Source organism: Lepus europaeus, chromosome 13, assembly GCF_033115175.1.
Source record: "Lepus europaeus isolate LE1 chromosome 13, mLepTim1.pri, whole genome shotgun sequence".
Taxonomy (NCBI): Eukaryota; Metazoa; Chordata; class Mammalia; order Lagomorpha; family Leporidae; genus Lepus; species Lepus europaeus.
The window spans coordinates 22,194,661-22,215,302 of record NC_084839.1 but is presented as its reverse complement, the minus strand read 5'-3'; the positions used below and the strand labels follow the sequence as shown (position 1 = coordinate 22,215,302).

At 57.9% G+C, this 20,642-nt stretch overlaps 2 protein-coding genes across 3 annotated transcripts in view; one reads left to right on the top strand and one right to left on the bottom strand.

The window, feature by feature from the left end:
* The first annotated feature begins 687 nt into the window (after nucleotides 1-687).
* POMC (proopiomelanocortin) lies at nucleotides 688-10,628 on the top strand. Its single transcript, XM_062208819.1, has 4 exons — nucleotides 688-706; nucleotides 8,210-8,224; nucleotides 8,325-8,461; nucleotides 9,975-10,628. The coding sequence occupies exons 1-4, from the start codon at nucleotides 688-690 to the stop codon at nucleotides 10,584-10,586; spliced, it is 783 nt and encodes a 260-aa protein (XP_062064803.1). The 3' UTR covers nucleotides 10,587-10,628.
* Nucleotides 10,629-15,291: 4,663 nt separating this feature from the next.
* EFR3B (EFR3 homolog B) overlaps nucleotides 15,292-20,642 on the bottom strand; it is an 80,719-nt gene continuing 75,368 nt past the window's right edge. For both annotated transcript variants that reach the window (XM_062210146.1, XM_062210147.1), the window contains exons 20-23: nucleotides 19,681-19,729; nucleotides 18,106-18,212; nucleotides 16,400-16,449; nucleotides 15,292-16,014 (exon numbers count right to left, since the gene is read on the bottom strand). In XM_062210146.1, the coding sequence (XP_062066130.1) occupies nucleotides 15,909-16,014; nucleotides 16,400-16,449; nucleotides 18,106-18,212; nucleotides 19,681-19,729 (312 nt within the window). In that variant the 3' untranslated portion in view covers nucleotides 15,292-15,908. The remainder of the gene's footprint in view (nucleotides 16,015-16,399; nucleotides 16,450-18,105; nucleotides 18,213-19,680; nucleotides 19,730-20,642) is intronic.

The window sequence follows — 20,642 nt, the reverse complement described above, 5'->3', positions numbered from 1 at the left end:
GTGACTTAACTTTGACACCCAGAAAAACCACTGTTGACATGTTGGGACTGTTTTAATCTGCATCTCCAATCCTCTCTGTATCTCTCCCCTATGCTGCCCCACTGGACACGTGTAGTGGTCATTGTTATGTCTAGAAATGAATATCTACATTGTTATCTTGAATGGCTGCCAAGTGTCCCATTGTATGACTTGACCATACTTCTTACAGTTATACCCTACTTGGAGACTTTGTGTTTATAACATTCCAGCGAACTATGAACAGTGCATGAACTAAACAGCGTTGGTGTAGCTGCCTGGTACTGTCCTTGGGCTAGCTCCCAGGAAATGCTGAGCCTAAGGCTTTGGCACAGAGGAGGCCCACTCACCCCCTGCGGCGACTTCCACCTGCACCGGCAGCGCCTTCATCTCTGGGTCCCACCTCGGCATCCCGTCTCTGCTCTACTTAAGACTGGGACGATTTGGCTTTCCCCATGGCTTCCTGGCTGGACCCCGTGCAACCATGCTCCTGCACCTCTCTGATAACATTTGAAAAATAAATTTATCTTTAATTCTGCTTTCCATGAAATTTTCATTATTTTAGAGGCAGAGACAGAGAGAGAAAGAGTGAAAGAGAGAGAGAGAGAGAGAGAGAGAGAGAGGCAGAGAGAAAGAACTCCCACCTGCTAGCTCACTCTCCAAATACGCACGATGGCTGAGATTGGACTGGGTAAGGCTGGGAGCTGGGTGCTCAATCCAGGTCTCCCACGTGGGTGGCAGAAACCTGACTCCTTGGCCATCACCAGTGCCTCCAGGGTCTGCATTAGCAGGAAGCTGGAGTCAGGCAGGGGCCGTGTATAATAAAGATTCTCCGACACGGGACATGGGTGTCTTCATTGCAAGGCTGCTCTCTTTATTCTTGGTCCTAGGCTGTCCTCTGCCACTGCCCCACACTCACCATTAGCTTTCTGGAGAGAGTTGTTTCATTTGTATGCGAGCCCTGAAGGGAGGAATAGGTAGGTCCGCAAAAATAGTGGGGAGGTTTTAAAAGCATGCCTCTCTCCCTAACCAACAGACGAGGCTGACAAACAGGATGGACATAGAATGTCCGCACAAGCACAGAATGGGAGCTGCTTCACAGTGTGCCGCAACAGATCGCACTTCATCTGTTAAGAAAGCCTCAAGGCCCGCGCCATGGCTTAACAGGCTAATCCTCCGCCTTGCAGCGCTGGCACACCGGGTTCTAGTCCCGGTCGGGGCGCCAGATTCTGTCCTGGTTGCCCCTCTTCCAGGCCAGCTCTCTGCTGTGGCCCAGGAGTGCAGTGGAGGATGGCCCAAGTGCTTGGCCCATGCACGCGCATGGGAGACCAGGAGAAGCACCTGGCTCCTGGCTTCGGATCAGCACGATGCGCCGGCCGCAGCGGCCATTGGAGGGTGAACCAACGGCAAAAAGGAAGACCTTTCTCTCTGTCTCTCTCTAAAGAAAGCCTCAAAAAAGTTTAGACGGACTAAGCTCAAACAGATCATGGAGAGTCCAGCGTTGTGGTGCTGGGTCGAGTCCTGGCTGCTCTACCTCCCATCCAGCTCCCTGCTAATGTGCCTGGGAAGGCAGCAAAAGATGGTCCAAGCACTTGGGCCCATGCCACCCATGTGTATGGGGCTCCATGCTCCGGACTTCACTGTGGCCCTTTGAGGAGTGAACCAATGGATAGAAGATCTCTCTCTCTCTCTCAGGGCCGGCGCTGTGGCGTGGTGGGTAAAGCCGCTGCCTGCAGTGCCGGAATCCCATATGGGCACTAGTTCAAGTCCCTACTGCTCCACTTCCTATCTAGCTCTCTGCCTGGAAAAGCAGTAGAAAACAGCCCAAGTCCTTGTGTCCCTGCACCCACGTGGGAGACCTGGAAGAAGCTCCTGGCTCCTGGTTTTAGATCAGCACAGCTCTGGCCGTTGCGGCCAATTAGGGAGTGAACCAGCAAATGGAAGACCTCTATCTCTGTCTCTCCCTTTCTCTCTGTAACTCTGCCTTTCATATAAATAAATCTTAAAAAATGATTGCATTCTCTGACTACAGGGGAATTAAGCTTAGAATTCACTTCAAAATGTAACTTCTGAATCTCTGAGGTCTGGCAGTTCAACAGAACATTTCTCAACAGCCCATAGGTCAAAAAGATATCTCAAAGAAAATAAGCAGACATTTTGAACTAAGTGTACATACCATGGAGAAATCCAACACAGCCAAAATCGATTCTTTAAAAACACTACAAGTCTGGTAAACTCCTATCATCAGAGCAGAAAGGAGACCAGAGGAACGGATCTCACAGATGCTAAGGAGATTTAAAAAACAAACAGACAAACCACTGTAAACAATAGATTGAGGAATTTAGATGTGATGGACAAATTCCTAGAGCCACTCCTTCCTGAAGCTGACATAGGAAGGAGGGCACAATGGAGTAGTGTGAGTACAGCAGGTGAAGCTATAATTAAAAGCTGTCCAACAACGAGACAACCAGAAAGACCTAGAAGGCTTCCCTGATGAATCAGAGCATCTGGGAGAGAGCAGCCTTGGACGCCAAGTCTACTGAATTCCAGAGCAGTGTGTGGCTGGGGTAGAATCCGACTTCTTCTATGAGAACAGCATAATTTTGATACCAAAATCTGTTAAGAATTCCCGAGAAAGGAAAACCACAGGCCAATCTCGTGTATGCAGATGCAAAAGCCTTTTGCCCCAAAAAGTCTTAAATAAAATATTATCCTATTGAATTTAATGTTAAAAGAAACACATGATAGCCACACTGGGCTTAACCTAGGCATGCGCGGTAGGCAGGCGCCATGCTGGAAATGAGCCCTGGAATAATTCAGCACTTCACTGGACTAGAGAGCAAGCGTGGTGTTAGCATCTCAGACAATCTGCTTCCGGCTTTTGAAGAGGAGCTAATGGCACAAGAACGCAAGGGCAGTGGTGACTCCTCTGGTGTCACTGGCTGAAGAACAGCAAGTCTCCATCCTGGGGACATTGATGTCCCATGCCTGTGGTGTCGACAGTGCCACTGAGAGGTCGCTTGTTTCCAGGATGCTCTGGTTTGCCTTCTCCACTGGCTCCAGTGGCCTGATTTTGGCCTTGGGTTCAGCCAGCCAGTGTCCCTGAGCATGTTTCATCCCTAACCCCAACCTGCCCAGGGACTGTGTGTGTGGTTCCACGACCTCCTGTTCACCTCGGCCAGAGTGGGCTCTGCTGCACGGAACTAAGAACCCGGCCTACGGAAGGGAATGGAAGCTGGGTCCATCTGAACCTTTCCTGGCCTGACTTTTCTGCTACCACCAGCTGCCTCTTGAAGCTGTTGAAATAAAACTAAAAAGGACTGGCGCTGTGGCACAGCAGGTGAAAGCCCCAGCCTGCAGCGCCGATATCCCATATGCCGGCTGCTCCTCTTCCGATCCAGCTCTCTGCTGTGGCCGGGGAAAGCAGTAGAAGATGGTCAGTTCCTTGGGTCCCTGCACCTGTGTGGGAGACCTGGAAGAAGCTCCTGGCTCTTGGCTTCAGATCAGCTCAGCTCTGGATGTTGTGGTCATTTGGGGAGTGAACCAGTGGAGTGGAAGCCCTCTCTCTCTTTCTGGCTCTACCTCTCTCTATAACTCTTTCAAATAAAAAAAAATTTTTTAAAAAATTTTTTGACAGGCAGAGTGGATAGTGAGAGAGAGAGACAGAGAGAAAGGTCTTCCATTTTGCCATTGGTTCACCCTCCAATGGTCGCTGCGGCCAGCGCATTGTGCTGATCCGAAGCCAGGAGCCAGGGGCTTCTCCTGGTCTCCCATGTGGGTGCAGGGCCCAAAGACCTGGGCCATCCTCCACTGCCTTCCCGGGCCATAGCAGAGAGCTGGCCTGGAAGAGGGACAACCGGGACAGAATCCGGCGCCCCAACCGGGACTAGAACCCGGTGTGCCGGCGCCGCAAGGCGGAGGATTAGCCTGTTAAGCCACAGCGCCAGCCTCAAATAAAAACATTTTAAAAATAAATAATATAAGAAGACTAGCTCATCATCTACATAGTAGAGCACAAGTCCAATGGTGGTAAGGATAAGTGTGAGTGAGAGAGAGGGTGGGAGATGGAAGTGAATTGGTCCAGGCAGTGCAAGCTGCACGGGAGTGGGTTCTGTGTAGGAAGGAGAAGGCTGTGTCACGCCCCCGGTTGGAAGAGATGGCTAAAGAGAGCTGTAGAGAACACGTGATGATGGCTGAGTCCAGGTTTCCTGGGCGGCTGGAGACAGGAAGCGAGCCGCAGTGGGAGGAACAGCTGGGCAGTAGGGCGCTGCGAGTGTGAATGTTGCGATGGTGGAGATGCTGGGATGCATGATGGAGACGGAGAGCTGGGGGCTGGCCCTGGAAAGAGGCCAAGGTCAACGTCAGGTGATGGAGCACGTTGCTCACCATCAACAAGCGTGGGTCTCTCTCACCACCCAGAAGGAAAGGATTGCTGTGTCGAGTCAATGTCACCAACTGGAAAAGCCGCATTCTCAGGGCAGCCGTGGAGTCCAGAAGAAACGTCTCTGGGAGTGGAGAAAATTCCTGCAGTTGGAGGTGAAACCAGCACCTCAATTTGTTTGAAGTTCAAGGCAGCCCCAGTACTCCTCCCTCACCCGCTGTCACTGGAAATTCTGTCTGTCTTTCCTGCAGGTTAGAGTCTCTCACCTGCCAGCATCAGTGGTGACCTCTTCCTGACCTAACACTTGGGACTACAGCCAGCTGGGCACCCCGGGTCCAGGCTGCAGGTGAAGGTGTCTGAGAGTTCCCGACCACTCTGCCAGCTCTCAGCCACAGTGATATCAGAGGCCACCCCCTCCTAGTTAAAGGTCCAAGGTTAAGGGCACGTCCACTTGTGGTTGGGGCACAAATGGGCTATGCACTTGGAAAGCAGGGCTGGGGAAGAAGGGAAGAGGGGACACTGCAACCCACCTTCAACCTCCAAGAGGGCAACCTGTCCCAACCCCTGCTCCCTCCCTCCCCACAGTGGAGGAGAGAGACTGATTGCCAGGGACATCTACATCAGGTGTCCAAACGCGGAAATCTGAGGCGTAGGTAACCCACGCACTCTCTCCGCGGTGACACTTACCTGCAAACGCCAAGGAGGCAGATGCCAGTCCCAGCACGCAGGCCCCTTCACCCTCGCCTCAAGACCTCAGAGGCGCCCCAGGCCTGCCCCACACCAAGGTGCTAAGCCTCCGGCTCGCCCTAAGTGGAGCCCTAGCCCCTCGGTAATTAAGTTCTTCCGGACGGCGGGGCGCCAGGTGCGCCCTTCGCCAGGGCCGTGCTAATTCCAGCCTCCGGGCTTTCGGCCCAGCCCCGACCAGGAAGCCCCCCGCCTGCGCACCACCACTCCCTCCCCCGACCTGGCGCAGCAGAAGCGCTAACCCCGCCAGCCCTGCAAGTATATAAGGAGCCTGGAGAGAGACGGGGACCAAGCGGCTGCGCCAAGCAGGACAGAGGGGAGGAGAAGGGACCCTCGTCTCCGGAGAGCGGCCTCCCTGCGACAGGTGAGACCCGCACTGCACCGGGCACCCCATCCTGGGGCCTTGGAGCTCTCCGCTGTGGACTGCGGCGTGGGGTCTCCCGGGGCAGTGGGTGGCCAGCGCCCCGACCGACACCCGAGGCCTCTGGGGGAGATCTTGATTTCTCGGCTCCTCTTCCTCCCGACTTTCTGGGTGCTGTCACTACTTGGAAGGAGGATCCCGGACCCTCTAGCGCAGGTTCACATCGGAAGTGCGGGCAGGAGAGACAAGGCGAGAAGTCACGGTCAGCGCTTCGCGTTCCAGGTTTTCTTTTTCGGATTCAGACTTTGAGTCCTCGTTTCCCTGCCCACCTCGGCCACGGCTGAGTTGTGGAAACTGCACGATTACAAGACGGGACAGTCCCTCTTGTTCCAGCCCCAGCCAGGGTTAAAACCGGGTGGCTGCCAGGGAGCTGTCCGAGGTCCTGACTCGCTCGCTCTCGATTCGGACGCGCCCCGACGGAGCGCACCTCGACCCCCCGCAGACTCAGTCTGGACCTGAGCGAGACTCGGACAAGGGGCGACTCCCGAGAGGCGAGGGGAACAGGAGGGGGGACTGTCCGCGGAGCACTCGGGGTCTCCAAACTCCTCTTGTGTTAATAGGGCGGGGGTGCTTCTCACAGAAAGGCTGTTGGGAGCAAAGGAAAAGTGTGCCTTCGTTCTTGTTATAAAGTGTGCACAGGGCAGCTAATTTCATGACTCAATACTCCCTTGGTCCTTTTGTTATAGGACCTGAAGCAGGCCTGTCGTTGTGCAAGGACACAAGGAGCCCAGCAGCTCCCTCGTGTTTGCAGAGCGGCATGGCTGGTGGGAAGTTTTAAAGCCACAAACTAAAGGTCTTGTTCAGTTCACAGAGACCCTGCCCTCCTGAAATTCTAACAAGTGTGGGTCTATCTCAAAGTTAACGTCCAGAAGAGCAAATTCCAAGTTTCCATTTTTCCAGGAAACTTTGGCAATGGGATTACCAAGACTTTCCTTTATTGGGTTATAATGCTGTCCCTCCTTAGAAAAATAACACCATTTGACATTTGCGTGGTATTTTGTTGCTGTTTAAAAAGTGGCACAAATAAGATAATATTTGCTGATGATTGTAGGAAAATGGAAAATATGCATAAGCAAAAACCCAAACAGTTTGTTTTCAGGAAACTACCTAACTCTGCAGCGATAGAGCAGGAGCTTGGAGAGAGTGGGCAGTGACAGGGATGTCACCTCGTGTGGTGTGGCTATAGCAGGGGCAGAGAGAAAGGGGTGCTCTCTGCCCTCAGAAGGTGTGAGTCGTCACCTAGGCTTTTGGAAAGCGGAAGTCATTCCAGAATGGCCAGGTTTGAGAACTGAAATAGAGTTGTGGTAACTGCCAGGCCTGTATGATCTCATTCTTTTGCTCCATTAATGTGTTGCTTTACACTTGCTCATGACGGCACCTGTATCTGCCATCTTTTCTGCTTTTCCTGTGACTCCCAGGCATTTTTCTGATCTACATGGACGGTGTGGCTTCAGAACTTTAACGTAACTGCCCTTTCCAGCAGCCACAGGCTGTGTATGGGAACTGGAGCAGCCTGTCCCTGGCTAGGCAGGAGCACCCAGGCTGGACACCGCTTGCTCTCCCTGATTCTCCCTGGGCAGAGGCCATACTGGGTCAGCGCTCTGGCTGCCAGCGCCATCTAATGGCTGCTTTGAAAACTCCCTGCTTGGCCAGAGTTCAGAAGAGGTCCCTGAGTTGGTCCAGAGCTCGGAGAATGGAATGGGGGGTCAGGCAGGATGAAAGACGTGAGGGCCAGGGGCTACTCTCAAATCCAAATATTTGGTCCACGCCTCCCCAAATGAGGGATTTCTTTTAGGTAAGTTTTTATGTCACAGACACTGAGTCACCCTCCCCTTAATGTGAATTGCTTTTCTCATCTAATTAGGTTTCTTCCTAACAGCTGGCTGAGAGAATCTTCTGGAATCCAAAATGACCATAGGGTGGTGATGAGCTCATCACAGTCTGTGAGCAGGGGGCAGGCAGCATGGCAGCTGTTGGCACTGGGGGAAGGCGCTGTAGGTGCACTCCAACCCCTCGACTTGGGCACGCCCAAAGGTGCTCCCTGGGTTCCATAGAAACAGCACACTGGGAGGCGGTTCCTTTGAGGTCTGTCTGTCCAACCTCTTTCCCTGGATTCCTTCACCTTCCTCAAATCCAGCTTCAAGGGTAATTCAAAAAGTTTGTGAATAAGTGGAATGAAACGAGAAATACATTTTGATGACCCCCCCAATTGCTGAAGTTCATGCATGTTTTGAAGACACCTCATATCTCAGACCTCATCTGAGAGACCCCCAAGACAAGAGCTCTCCCGTATGATGTGTTCAGAAGCTGAGCTGCTTTTAAAGACCTGGATTTCTGCTTTAAAAAATGAATCTATCCGGAGTCTCTGGGGCTGGAGACATGGAGGGCACCCACGTGCTTTGTGTACAGTACCTGAAATCTGTCTGCTTGGGCTCCTGCCTAAGTTCACCAGCGGTTTTAATGACGTTTGTGTAAACTTCATATTCATTGGGAATCAAACCTCATAGGAATGGTGACTCCCGGGGGGGGGGGGATCCTGGGCAGGAATTTCGCCTTCCCTGAGTTATTCCCAGTCCTTGGACCTGGAGTGCTAGAATTAGTGCTGCCCGTCTCCCCCTGTCCTCAGTTCTGCTCCTGTCCTCAAACAGCCTTGAACTCCACAAGTGAGTGTGTTGTTACTGTTGGCTCCTGGTCCTTCCTGGTGAGTGGCCAACATTGTTCTGCTCCTCGCAGGGGTCCCGCCTGTCTTGTTTGCCTCTGCAGAGCCGCAGCCTGCCTGGACGATGCTGAGGTCGGGGGCCCTGCTGCTGGCCGTGCTGCTTCAGGCCTCCATGGAAGTGCGTGGCTGGTGCCTGGAGAGCAGCCAGTGTCAGGAGCTCACCACGGAAAGCCACCTGCTGGTACGTGGGCATCACTGCCATCTTGACTTGGGCATCAGCTGGGACTGGGGCCGCGACAGCTCAGAAGCAGCAGCGTGGGGAAGGGGAAGTTCCTTCCCAGTGACAGGGCTGACCCAAGCCGGCAGCAGCAGAATTCACACCGTGAGCTTAGGGCTGTGCTGGGGAGAGGGTGGGGGCGGGAAGGCGTGGTGGAAGCAGCTCCAGGGAGATGGGTCTGACCCGCAGGTCCTGCTTGGTTATCCTTCCCCTCTGCCCTGTCTTCTTTGGAGACTATTTATTGATTTATTGTTTATTTAGAGACAGTGTCCTAGTAACGTTAGCGGCTCCCTTGGTCCTGTATTTTCATCTCACAGTCTCTGCATTATTCTGTCTCCAAGAACCGCATATCCCTTGCTGTTTCCCCTTTGTATTTCTTCTCCTTTTATCTTCTACCATTTACAAAGCCAGAGGGGTAGCTCTACCAAGGGTCTTTAGAGGGAGAAGGAAAAACCAAGGTACCCTTTTTTTGGGGTAACTGGTACCCGGTGTCTCATGTGCTTCTGGAAGGCTGGCCTTCTGCTAAGCGCCTCTTTGATCTTTCCAGTAGTTACTTGTGCCGGCAGGGGTGTGTGTGTGTGTGTGTGCATGCGCGCGTGCACGTGCTGGCACCTGCCAATCGGGGGTGCAACGCACATCGCGGCATTGTGTTTCGTCTGTGGAGAAGCCGAGTGAAGGTGGAGTTAGGGCAGGCTGAATATGTGACATCAAGTAGGGCAGGACGCCCGGGGGTCCGTGAGTTCCAGTCCTGAGAGACCCAGGAGACAGCCCCGGCACAGCTCCCGGGAGAGCTCCCCCGGGGAAGGTGCCCTGGAGGCTCTCAGGGCCACCTGTGCGGCAGCCACGCTGGGGGGCCTGGGCCTGCGCCTCCTGCTTCATGGCCCGTCCAGGGAGGCCGTTTGCCTCAGTTGCTATTTGCTACTGCTCCAGTCTGTGCATCCCGAATGGTAACTCCCTGGGGTGGGAAAGTCCCAGCTGAACCCAGACGTTTTGTTTTCTCCTCTGTAAGTTTTCAAGTGACAGAAATCTCCAGGCTGCAGCCATGCAGTCACCTTGCTAAGCAAAATGGACCACAGCCGAGCCCTCTGTGGACAGGGAGCAGAGGCCCCGGCTCCACGCGGCTCTCCCTCCGGCCAGAGAGAGGCGACAGGGAAGTGAGCCGCTCTGTGTCGCCGAGGGGATGGGGAGCAGGGATAGGGCTGGGGGTACTGAGAACGCAGGACCCTCCCCCGCCAGACCCGCGACGCTCCAAGTCCCCCATTGCCCCGTATTTATGTATTCATTGGTTCAGTAGTACGTGTCACCCCCCAGCACCCTCCACCTGCCCACAAGAGCCACGGGCACAGGCCACCCACCGAGAGCGCGCTGGGCGTCGCCGGTGGTCGCCGGGGTGCGTGCGAGCGGCACCGCGGCCACGCGCCCCGCTGGTCGCGTCGCTGTCGCCGCGCCCGGGCTCACGGCCTCGCTCTCCCCGCAGCAGTGCCTCCGCGCCTGCCAGCTCGACCACTCGGCCGAGACGCCCGTGTTCCCCGGCAACGGCGACGCGCAGCCGCGCACCGAGAGCCCCCGGACGTACGTCATGGGCCACTTCCGCTGGGACCGCTTCGGCCGCAGGAACGGCAGCAGCGGCGGCGGCGGCGCGGGGCAGAAGCGCGAGCCGGAGCAGGTCGCGGCGGCCGGGGACGGCGGCCCGCTGCCCCGCGGCGATGGCGCCGAGCCCGGCCCGCGCGAGGGCAAGCGCTCCTACTCCATGGAGCACTTCCGCTGGGGCAAGCCGGTGGGCAAGAAGCGGCGCCCGGTGAAGGTGTACCCCAACGGCGCCGAGGACGAGTCGGCCGAGGCCTTCCCCGTCGAGGTCAAGCGCGAGCTGGCCGACGGCCCGGCCGAGGACGCGGACCCGGAGTACGGCCTGGCGGCGGCGGCCGAGAAGAAGGACGAGGGCCCCTACAGGATGGAGCACTTCCGCTGGGGCAGCCGGCCCAAGGACAAGCGCTACGGCGGCTTCATGTCGTCGGAGAAGGGCCAGACGCCGCTGGTGACGCTGTTCCGCAACGCCATCGTCAAGAACGCGCACAAGAAGGGCCCGTGAGCGCCGCCTGTCCTTAGGAAATAAACCCGTTTTCCCATTTCACACCGCCTCCGGCTCTGAGTGTAGACGCGAGCCGCGGGGCCGAGCCCGGGGAGCCTGGCTGGTGGCCCCGGCGCCGCTCCGTGTCCACCCCCTCCCGCCGGCTCGCGGCGCTGTCGGGGCGCAGGCTGTGGGCGCCCCCCTGGGTCTGAGGCCTCGAAGGCTGTGGGCGCCCCGCTGGGTCTGAGGCCTCGCAGGCTGTGGGTGCCCCCCTGGGTCTGAGGCCTCCGTTTTCATCACTGGGGAGCTGAGTGTGGGAGTGGCCTCACGTCTCCCCTACACACACACACACACACACACACACACGCCTATTGCAGGCCCTCCGACTCTCGCCTCCCGCTGGGCTGGGCCCCTCCCTCCTTCCCTCCTTCCCTCCTTCCCTCCTTCCCTCCTTCCCTCCTTCCCTCCTTCCCTCCTTCCCTCCTTCCCTCCTTCCCTCCCTCCCTCCACGGTGCCTGGCTGCAGCCCTCCTCATCCTCACTCCCCACCCGCCTCTAGTGGCTCTCCTGTCAGACCCATGCTACACAGATTCCTCAGAGCGATGTGCACAAAAATCTTGCTTTCTCCACATCCGCTGGCTCACGAGCCAAACAGCACCCCCCCCCCCCATTTCCCATCCATCCCCACCCCTAGGCACGGCACCCAGGGTGCCAGTCACTCTGCTTGCGCTCATTACCAGGCGCCCGCCCCAAGGTACCCCAGATGAAGGCTCCGCTCCTCTCCCCCCCAACTTCTTCCCTGCGGGGCTCCTGCACCTCCCCCTGCCATGCTGAGTGCCGCTGTTTGCCACCTGAGTCCAGGCTTAGGTCAGCCCCTGTCTGGCGAGTCCTGCAGCTGGCCTGCTCTCTGGCTGGTGCCTTACTGTGTGTCTGTCTTGTCCCTCCCCTCCCAGGGCAAGGCCAGGCTCTGTGAGGGCAGAAGCAGGTGGTGGTGGTGTGTGTGGGTTTTTAAAGATTTTATTTGAAAGGCAGAGTTACAGCAGGGGGGTGGGGGAGAGAGGGTGAGAGAGCGAGAGAGAGAAGTCTTCCATCTGCTGGTTCACTCCCCAGATGGTTGCACTGGCTGGGACTGGGCCAGGCCAGAGCCAGGGGCTGCTTCTAGGTCTCCCGTGAGGGTGGCAGGGACCCAAGCACTTGGGCCATCTGCTGCTTTCCGAGGCTATTAGCAGGGAGCAGGATAGGAGGTGGGGCAGCTGGGACATGAACCGGTGACCACGTGGGATGCCGGCGCAGCAGGTGGCGGCTTTACGGCACTGGCCATGTACACGTTGTTCTTCTCTTCTATCTCCCAGTGGTGGCTTCAGTGCTGGGGCCACACACACAGACAACTCCCACAAGGCTCACGGATACATGTAGACAGGCACACCAGTGGGCGGGAGAGGTCACGGTCGGCTGGGAAGCCTCCCCCAACTCCCCCTTCTCACTTTCATGCTCCAGGGAGTCCCGGGGGGAGCGTGGGAGGCTGCGGGTGCGCCCCAGGGTGGGCTCTGTGACAAGGGCTGGGATGGAGTACAGCCTGGGCGTTCCTAGCCAAGGGTGCTCCGTGCTGGCAAGGTTGGGCCGGGGTGTCCGTCCCAGCCGCAGATGAGGCGATGGCTGCCGGGGTTGCTAAGTGCCAGCGTGCACGGCTGGTATTCTCAGATTTTGTTTTTATCTCAAAAAACCATTTACCCTAAAGGAATCCAGTCGACAGCCATGTGGTGACCACAGTAACATTTATTCGGAAAGGGCATCGTGAAGGCTCATGGGAAATTGTGACGCGTCATCCTAAGAATGATGTTGCTAAGACTTCTTCCTAGCCTTCGCCCACTCCCCCTCTCCCCCCTTCCCTCAGGTAAAACCAAGCAGATTCAACAAGTGTAAAATACAGAAAACTGCCACGGGCACTAGTTTTGCACTCACATATAAATACACCAGCTGTCCTAGACGTACACACACTCTCACCCGGTCACGAGGGTCTAAGGGACGGAGACGAGTGACGGTGCACGGGCTGCAGCATTTGTGGATTTACACTGTGCGCTCTACCTGCCAGGTCAACAGTGCAAAGGGGGAGGTGATGGGCTCGGGAGGCCCGGGATCCCCAGAGATGCCCGGTCAGCTGGGAGAGCATAGGAAAATGCCTTCTGGCCCCAGCAGGGTGCCCGCTGCCCAGGGCACCCTCCTCACCCCTTCCCTGCTACGCAGGCTCCAGCACAGGGCCACCACGCCCCTCCTCCTGCAGCCCCCAGGCCCGGGCCACATGTGGGCTAAGGGGGATCCCATGAACTGGAGACTTCTTGGGTTGACAAATGGTAGCCCTCCTCCCCAGAAGTGAGGCAGCACAACCCACGTGCCAGGCTCATGGGGCGCAGGCGTGGCCTGCCCTGTTGAGACCACCCCCTGATGACCTTTGACCCTGTCTTCCCTACCAGCCTAGCACCCAGCTGCCATTTCCAGTTGCAAGAGGAGTTGGGAAAGTAGCCTCACTTCTCAACAGCACTCTTTAGTCAGTACCCAGGTTGGAGGGCCTGGGGACATTGGAATGGCAACCGGAAAGCATTGTGGCCCCAGGATCCGCCATCAGAGGAGCCCCAAGGCAGTTCTGAGCCTGTTGGGAGCCAGCAGATGGAGGGCTGACACACTCAGCCCCAAGCCCGCCCTTCCTGCTCATCCACATGTCGCTGCTCGGGGGCGAGGTGCTGGGCAAGTATGTGGGGACCTGCCCACTTCCGACTACTCTCCTGTCTTCTTCGGCAAGGGGGGCATTTAGGTGTCAAGAAGCCACTTGTTCCTACTTTTCAATGACAGAGGACAAATGAGCACAGGCACAGGGGGGCCCCAGTGCAAGGAAACCGGAAGGGGCCTGCAGGGCCACGCTGGTGCTTCTTCCCTCTGACCCGCTTCTCGTGCACGACCTGACCCAGTGGCCTGATCCTCCACAGCCTGGGCACTCACACCCTCGAAGTTCTCCCGCGGAGCCCCAACCGCCCCTCACCATAGAGCCAGGGTCCTCAAGTGGCTTTTGGGAGCTGCTGGACTGAACGGGCCAGTGCATTCTGGCTCGAAACCACAGCAGAGGGGGCGCAGAAAAGGATGGGAGACAGCGCTGCCAGACGCTGGGGGGGGCGGGGCCCGGGCGCCTTCCTCCCTCCTCGTTCCATCCACCCTGCGTAGCCTCTCTCCCAGGACGCGGGGCGGGGCGGGGTGATCGGGCTCATTTACCACTTCGTTGTCTGTGCTCGTGAGCATGCAGCTTAAAACATTCTGGTTCCAAGGCACGTCGGCCCGGATCCAGACCCTACGCCACGTCAGCAGGCAACCTGATATGCTACCAAGTGTAAATGTCAACACACACCCAGAAGAGGACACAAAAAACGCCCGTTCTCCCCAGGAAGCACACGTTTGCGGAGGAAGCAGCAGGCAGGCCGTGCAAACGGGGGCCTGTGCTGCCCTCTCTCTGCTCCCAGGCTGGGGGTGAGGGACCGCCACATCGGAGCGTGCCTCTAGTCCAGGGAAGTGACTTCCCAGTCCCAGGCCCAGGACCCCTGGGGTCTGACATCAGCGGATGCAGCCAGAAACCCAGGGCCTCTCCTCAAAGCCAGCGGAGGACAGGATGGGGAGAGCCAGCGGAGGAAGGGACCCGTCGGGGCTCAAGGTTTAGACTTTCTTCTGCTTCTTCCAAGGGTTATCTGCCTGCAGATGTGGCTGTTGTGAACGGGGCTTCTTAATAAGGAGATATCAAAGGGAGATCTAAGTTCATGCTTGGAGTTGAGTACAAGCCAAAAGCCATACAGCCGAACAGCCATGGCGGAGAGCGGGCCACACACAGGCGATCCCATGTCTGCAGCGCGGAAGCCACAGGACCAGCGGCAGGCGGCCCCTCCCCAAGAAATTTATTGCACACGTAATGCGGAAATCCATGTGTCAAGGCTCTCCCTGATTGTGAACATACACCCTGTCCCCTAATCACGGGGCTCCCAGCCACGCTCCCTGCAGGGCCAGGTGCAGGGGCACGATCTGGGGGAACCCCGGGAAGCCTGCCCTCCCCTCAGCAGAAACCCCATGTTCTGACCTCATTCCACACTGCCCCAAAGGGGGTTCCCTTGGGCTATCAAATCTGCTCATCCTCCCTCTTTGCAAAAAAGCAAATTCTCTGGCGAGGGGATATGGCCCACTCCTTTGGGAAAGTGACGGGGTTGTGGCGGGGGTGGGGGGTGGGGGGCTGCACTGGAAGTGAAGGCAAGGGCTATTTTGGACCTCGGAGCGTGGCCAGGCGGGGAGGCCCGGGGACACACAGGCAGCTGGAGGCAGGACCAGAAGGTAGCAGCCAACTCCCTCGCGCTCTCCCAGGGTTCCTCAGCTCCTCTCTCCGTCACTAGTAACACGGGGACAGACAGGAGGCACCCAGTGGAAAGGCAACCCGGAACCCAAGAGCGGGTCTCTGCTGCCTCTCCCCAGGCACAAGTACTGCCGCTGGCACGGACGTTCCGGGCTCTGTCCGCACAGGGCAAGCTCCTTTCCACAGCAGGTGCAGGAGCCTCCGTCCTCAAGTCAGACATCCAGGAAGCTGCCTCTGACATCCTCAGGTCCCAAAGCAGCACTCGTCCCACGGCCCCTCCCCTGCCCTCCCTGCGAGCCCCCCGCCCCAGGCTAGGCTGGGAGCCCCTTCCACGGGAGATGGCCCTGGCGTGGCAGTACCTCCCCAGTTCTGAGTCATCTAGAACCAGATGATCTTGTTCTGCCTTCCTGCAGCCCAGGGCCACAGAAACCCTTTGGGATCCCTGGAAGAGGGGACCCAATTCAGGGAAAAGTCCAGGAGGGAGAGAGCCGGGGAGGGCCCTGGCCTGCCCAAGCCTGCTCTGAACAGAGACGTGAGGAGACGCCCCGAGGGACACGCAGGGGCGCTCTCACTGCAGCCTAACAGGAAGACACGGGTAGGCAGCTGGAGGGTGAGCACAGAGCGGGGACAGCACAGCAAGGCGGGAGCGGCACTGGGCCATGCCACGCGGACCTCTCCCCGGCTCCTCCCGCTGGGGTCCATGCTTCCTCTGTCTGTCCAGTTCCCCAGTGGGAATGATAGCTGTGCCCCCACTGTCACACCCGAGGCATCCAGCAGGGCCCCTCTCTGGCCTGGCGGACCAGGACTGAGGACAAAGGAGGCAGGGCCCTCCCAGGAGCAGGTGGCTGCCTCTCCTCAGTGGAGCCCCGAGGCCCCACGGGCCCCGTGGGGTGGGGGTGGGGCGGTAGGCCTGAGGGTGGGCCCTTTCCTCAGACCCCAGCCCCCGAGGGGCTCCGTGTCCGGAGCTCAGTACACGCACAGATCTGGGAACTTCATCTCGTAGACGGGGATGGAGTGGTTCTGCGGCTGCCCGTAGGCGGCGGTGATGGTTCCCGAAGGGCTGGGTGGGGGCCTGGGGGCAGGAAGAGAGGGGGAGAGAGGCTGAGGAAGGGGTCCTGGGGTCCCCGTGCCATGCAGCTGGACAGAGCAGCTGACCTGGGCTTCTCTTTGCACAGGGGCTAAGACTTTGTCACCCCTTGGGTTCCCAGGCCGTCACGCTATTCTAGAATGTACGGCTTGATGTCACGCTTCCATTGCTGCTCTATAGAGTATGGCTCCAGCCCGGGGCACCGGGACGCCCAGCTCTTTTCCTCTCAGGTCTCTAGTTCCTTGTCTGGGGAGTTGGTGGCTCGCTCCGCCCCAGGGACAGGGGCGGCAGGGCCGGGGGCAGAACTGAACACAGGTGTGTAAGGACCACTAGGGACAAGAGGCCCCCACGCTGCCCGGGCTGCACTTACCGGATGGTGATTTCGAAGATCTGATTGAGCTTGCTCTGCAGCAGGGACGCCTAGACACAAGCAGAGAGCGGGGCGTGAGCTGCGGCCTCCTCCGGGGCCCACCCGCCTAGGAGCAGGGCCTGTGCAGCCTTGGGAAGGCGACCAGGGCTGAGCTCATGTCCAGCACTTACTGCCCGCTGGGCCCCCACTACAGGTAGATGCTGCCTCCCAGGAGCCTTAGCAGGGAGTGGAACTGGAAGCAGAGAGTAGCAGCAACCCAGACCTGGCACTCCCTGGTCTGGAAGTGGGTGTCCCGAGTGATGGCTTAACCCACCGGACAGCAATGTCTACCCCAAACTTATCTATTAATGCCATTTTCCATGAACTTTTCTAAGTAGTCTCATATACAGTAAATATGTAATCTATAAGATGGAAAATGATGTGGATCATATTTTTGCTGAGAGGAAGAGTTATTTTGAATGTTTAACAATGATGTTTCGTTGTCCCTAAGATCGACACTGTGCCTAACGAATCCTGGCGTGGCATCACTTTCCAGAGCTGCTGGACGGTCCTTCACATGGGTCCTCATTTCTACCTGCTTGGGTGCCCTCGTTGTTTTTTTTTTAAATAATATTTATAAGGGAGAGAGGCGGGGGTGGGGGGAGAGAGAGAGAGAAACCCTACTGGTTCACTCCCTGAATGCCTACCACAGCCAGGGCTGGGTTAGGACAAAGCCAGGAGCTGGGAATCCAATCTGGGCCTCTGGTGTCGGTGGCAGGGACCCAACTACTTGAGTTATATCACCTGCTGCCTCCCAGGGTCTGCATTAGCAGGAAGGTAACAGAGGAGGAGAGGGGCCGGTGCTGTGGCATAGTGGGCTAAGCCTCCGCCTGTGGTGCCGGCATCCCATATAGGCGCCGGTTCGTGTCCCAGCTGCTCCACTTCCGATCCTGCTCTCTGCTTATGGCCTGGGAAAGCAGCAGAAGATGGTCCAAGTCCTTGGGCCCCTGCACCTACGTGGGAGAACCAGCAGAAGCTCCTGGCTTCAGACGGGCACAGCTCTGGCCGTTGCGGCCATCTAGGGAGCGAACCAACAGACGGAAGATCTCTTTCTCTCCCTCTCCCTCTCAAATAAATAAAATCTTAAAAAAAAAAAAAAAGAGAGAGGAGAGCCAACCCTTGAACAGACACACTCCAATATGGGACGTGGCTGACCAAGTGGCATCTTAGCCAATGCACCGAACACTTGCCGCTGGCGGCCTCTCCTGCAGAGCGTCCCCCGCGGCCAGGCGCCCTGGCTGGAGAGGGTGCTGCTGCCAGCGCTGGCCACCTCGCCTGTGCTGTGCACCCTCCCCATCTCTCCCCAGTGTGAGGCCCACAGGCTCACTGGGCTAAGGGCTTCTGTGACACTGACACACGCCAATACAGGAAATACGCCCTCGCACACGAGTGTTTACATACCCGCCACAGGTAAGGACTTCTCCCTTACGTGTGCATTGTGAGGTCTGGAAGACGGTGCGACCAATAGTCCAGTTTCTTGGCTCAGGGGGAAGCAATGCAGTGCCGGGACATGGGAGACCCCAAGGGGGCAACAGCAGAGCTTTCTGGGTTGGAATCGAAACTAATTTCAGGGGCCCAAAGAGACAAGATCTCCTAGAAACCCATTCCTGCGGCGGACCCACACCGGCCTCCAGCTGAGCCGAAGGAGCCCAGGCCGCCTCGCTCACCCGGGCCCCGCAGTGCGCAGCAATCTCCTCGAAGGGCGCCTTCTGGAACCTCTCCACCACCTGCCGCCGCCGCTCCCGCTCCTGCTCCTCAACCGCCACGCTGTCCACTGTGAAACAGAGCCGGCTCAGCGCTCACACCCTGGCCTCGGGGGAGGAAGTGAAGGGGCTTACATAGACAGGCGGGGGCGGACTCCTCCAGGGGACAGCGCCATGGCCGCTGCTCGGCCCGGCCCGTGGCTGATGGAAGCGTGGACGGAGACGCCCCTCCCTGGGCCCTGGGAACTCCAGACCTACTCTTGACTCTGCCTGAAGCTCAGCCCTCTCCCCTGACACTCAGCTAAGGGGACCCCTAGGCTGAGCTTTTAAAGCCCCAAGCAGCTGCACTGCCAACAGGACTCTTAGACAGAAGGTCCTAGAACACCTGCTCCTTTGAGGCTCTGGCGTTCATTTAAAAAGGGACATCAACAATGGAAACACCACACAGACCACGAAGGCTGACACAGAAACCCTAAGGCAGCGGTCACCACCTGGCACCCCAACGCGCCACCGGGCACCCCACGCGCGTGGGAGGGGTAAGTGTGTTCATCATGCTTGGGTACGAAGGCGGGTGGAGTCACTTTCAGACAGAGTAACACTGAGGCAGCAGAAACAGAAAGAGGGTGGCGCTTAAAAGAATCTCTTTCTGGGAATATTCCTCGCCCAACAACCCAGAGAAATGAGCTGCCAGGGCATTTTACTGTCTACGAAATGACTGGGAGGGCGTTTCAGAAAGTGTGTGGAAAATGCATATTATGAAAAAATGTGTAGATCTCGTAACTCTTTAAAGGATGTTTTTTATGTATTTTGAGTTTCAGACAGTGAGAGGGAGGGAGAGAGAGAGAGAAAGGCCTCCTATCTGCTGGTTCACTCCCCAAAATGGCCACAAGGGCCGGAGCTGCGCCGATCCGAAGCCTACTGCACCACAGCGCCGGCCCGAGACCTCATCATTCTTAAAATTCATTTATCGAGAGGCTGAAGCTGGGAGCCATGGGGCCCAGGCCCCCCCCCCCCCCCCCCCCCGGAGAGCCATCCCTGCTGCCTCTCAGGGTCTGCCTGAGCAGGAAGCTAGAGCCAGGGGCCAGAGCCTGGAACCAACCCAGGACCTCACATGGGGTGTGGGGCCTCGTCACTGCTAGGCTTAGTCTGCCCTGCACTTCACAATGTTTTGCACCAAAATAAACCTCTTCTAGCTCAATTTTCCCACAAGCTTTTTGCCGTCCTTCCTACTTTGTTATTGTCTTTGATTGGTCAGGCTGATCTTCTGCATCACACTGAACTAAAAGCAGAGTCCAGATAATTCTAGAACAAAGCTTTCCAGCCACCTGGCTGGCTGGGACCCTCACCGATTCCCTCATCATCAGCTGTCATCAGGGAGGGAAGGGTCCTGACGTGGGACGCAGGGCCAGCACTCTCGGCTGCAGCGAGCTGGCCGCCAGCTGGAGGCCACCCGCTGAGAGCGCTGTGGGAGGCCACCCGCTGAGAGCGCTGTGGCGGACCCCGCCCTGCGAGCCGGAGACCCTCAGGGCACTGGCTTACCGATGGCCTTCTTCAGCGTCTCGTACGTGATCTCCTCGGCTGGCACGCGCTGCAAGACACGAGGTGGGCATGCTCAGAAAGGGGACAGGGAGCGGGAGCAGGAGGGGGGGCCGAGGTGGGCGGGCGGGAGGGGCCCCGGCTTCCTCCACTGTCTGCCAGCCCCCCATTTCCCAGCACAGCCCCCTCCTGCCGGGAGCTCCCTGAGGACGCCCAGGAGCTGTTTTGGCATCAGATTGGGGCTCAGGAGAGAGGCCCGAGTCTCCCCCAAGAGGGCTCGCTGCCCCTGCCCTCTCCCCAAGCCTGTCCCACCAAGTCCTGTGGGAGGAGTACGCTGTCATAAGAAAAAAACTAAAAAAGACTGAGGTCAGCAACTTTGAAGACTCGGGAGGCGGAGTCGTCCGCTGAGGTGACTGAGTACGTCACGAGGGTAAGCAGGGGAGGAGCGGCTCCTCCGGGAACAGAGAACGCCGAATGGCGGCCGATGCTGGCGCACAGGAGGCCCTGGACCAGGAGGCCACAGCGGCTTCTGCTTAGCCTCGGTGGTGGCCCCGGGGCTGCAGTGTGGCCAGGGTCAGAGCTGGGGCAGAGGCCATGGAGCTGAGGACACGGCGTGGCTCTGTCCCAGGCTGGGCCTCCTGGCCGAGGACATGAAGACCAAGTCCCTGGGGGAGCCCTCTCTCCTCCCGGCCCCCCGGGAGTCTGAGATCACTGGCTCATTCCTGGGGAGCCTCCCTCTGGGCGATGTTCTGAAGGCTATGCTGACGCAAAGGCAGGTGTGTGCTGGCCGGCGCGGACCACGTTCAAAGCACTTGTCCTCATCAGGCCTGGGTGTGAGGTGCTCCAAGGAGGCAGTGCCACCACCTGGGGGCCACCTTCCCGGCCAAGCTCTCTACTGTGCCCGTGTGGACACCTACAGGGGAAACACGATGGCCGAGCCCCACACCACACCTTGCAGGTGACCG

Coding starts and splice junctions, on each gene's coding strand:
- POMC (XM_062208819.1), top strand. Junction 8,462..9,974: donor CCACGGAAAGCCACCTGCTG/GTACGTGGGCAT, acceptor CTCTCCCCGCAG/CAGTGCCTCCGCGCCTGCCA.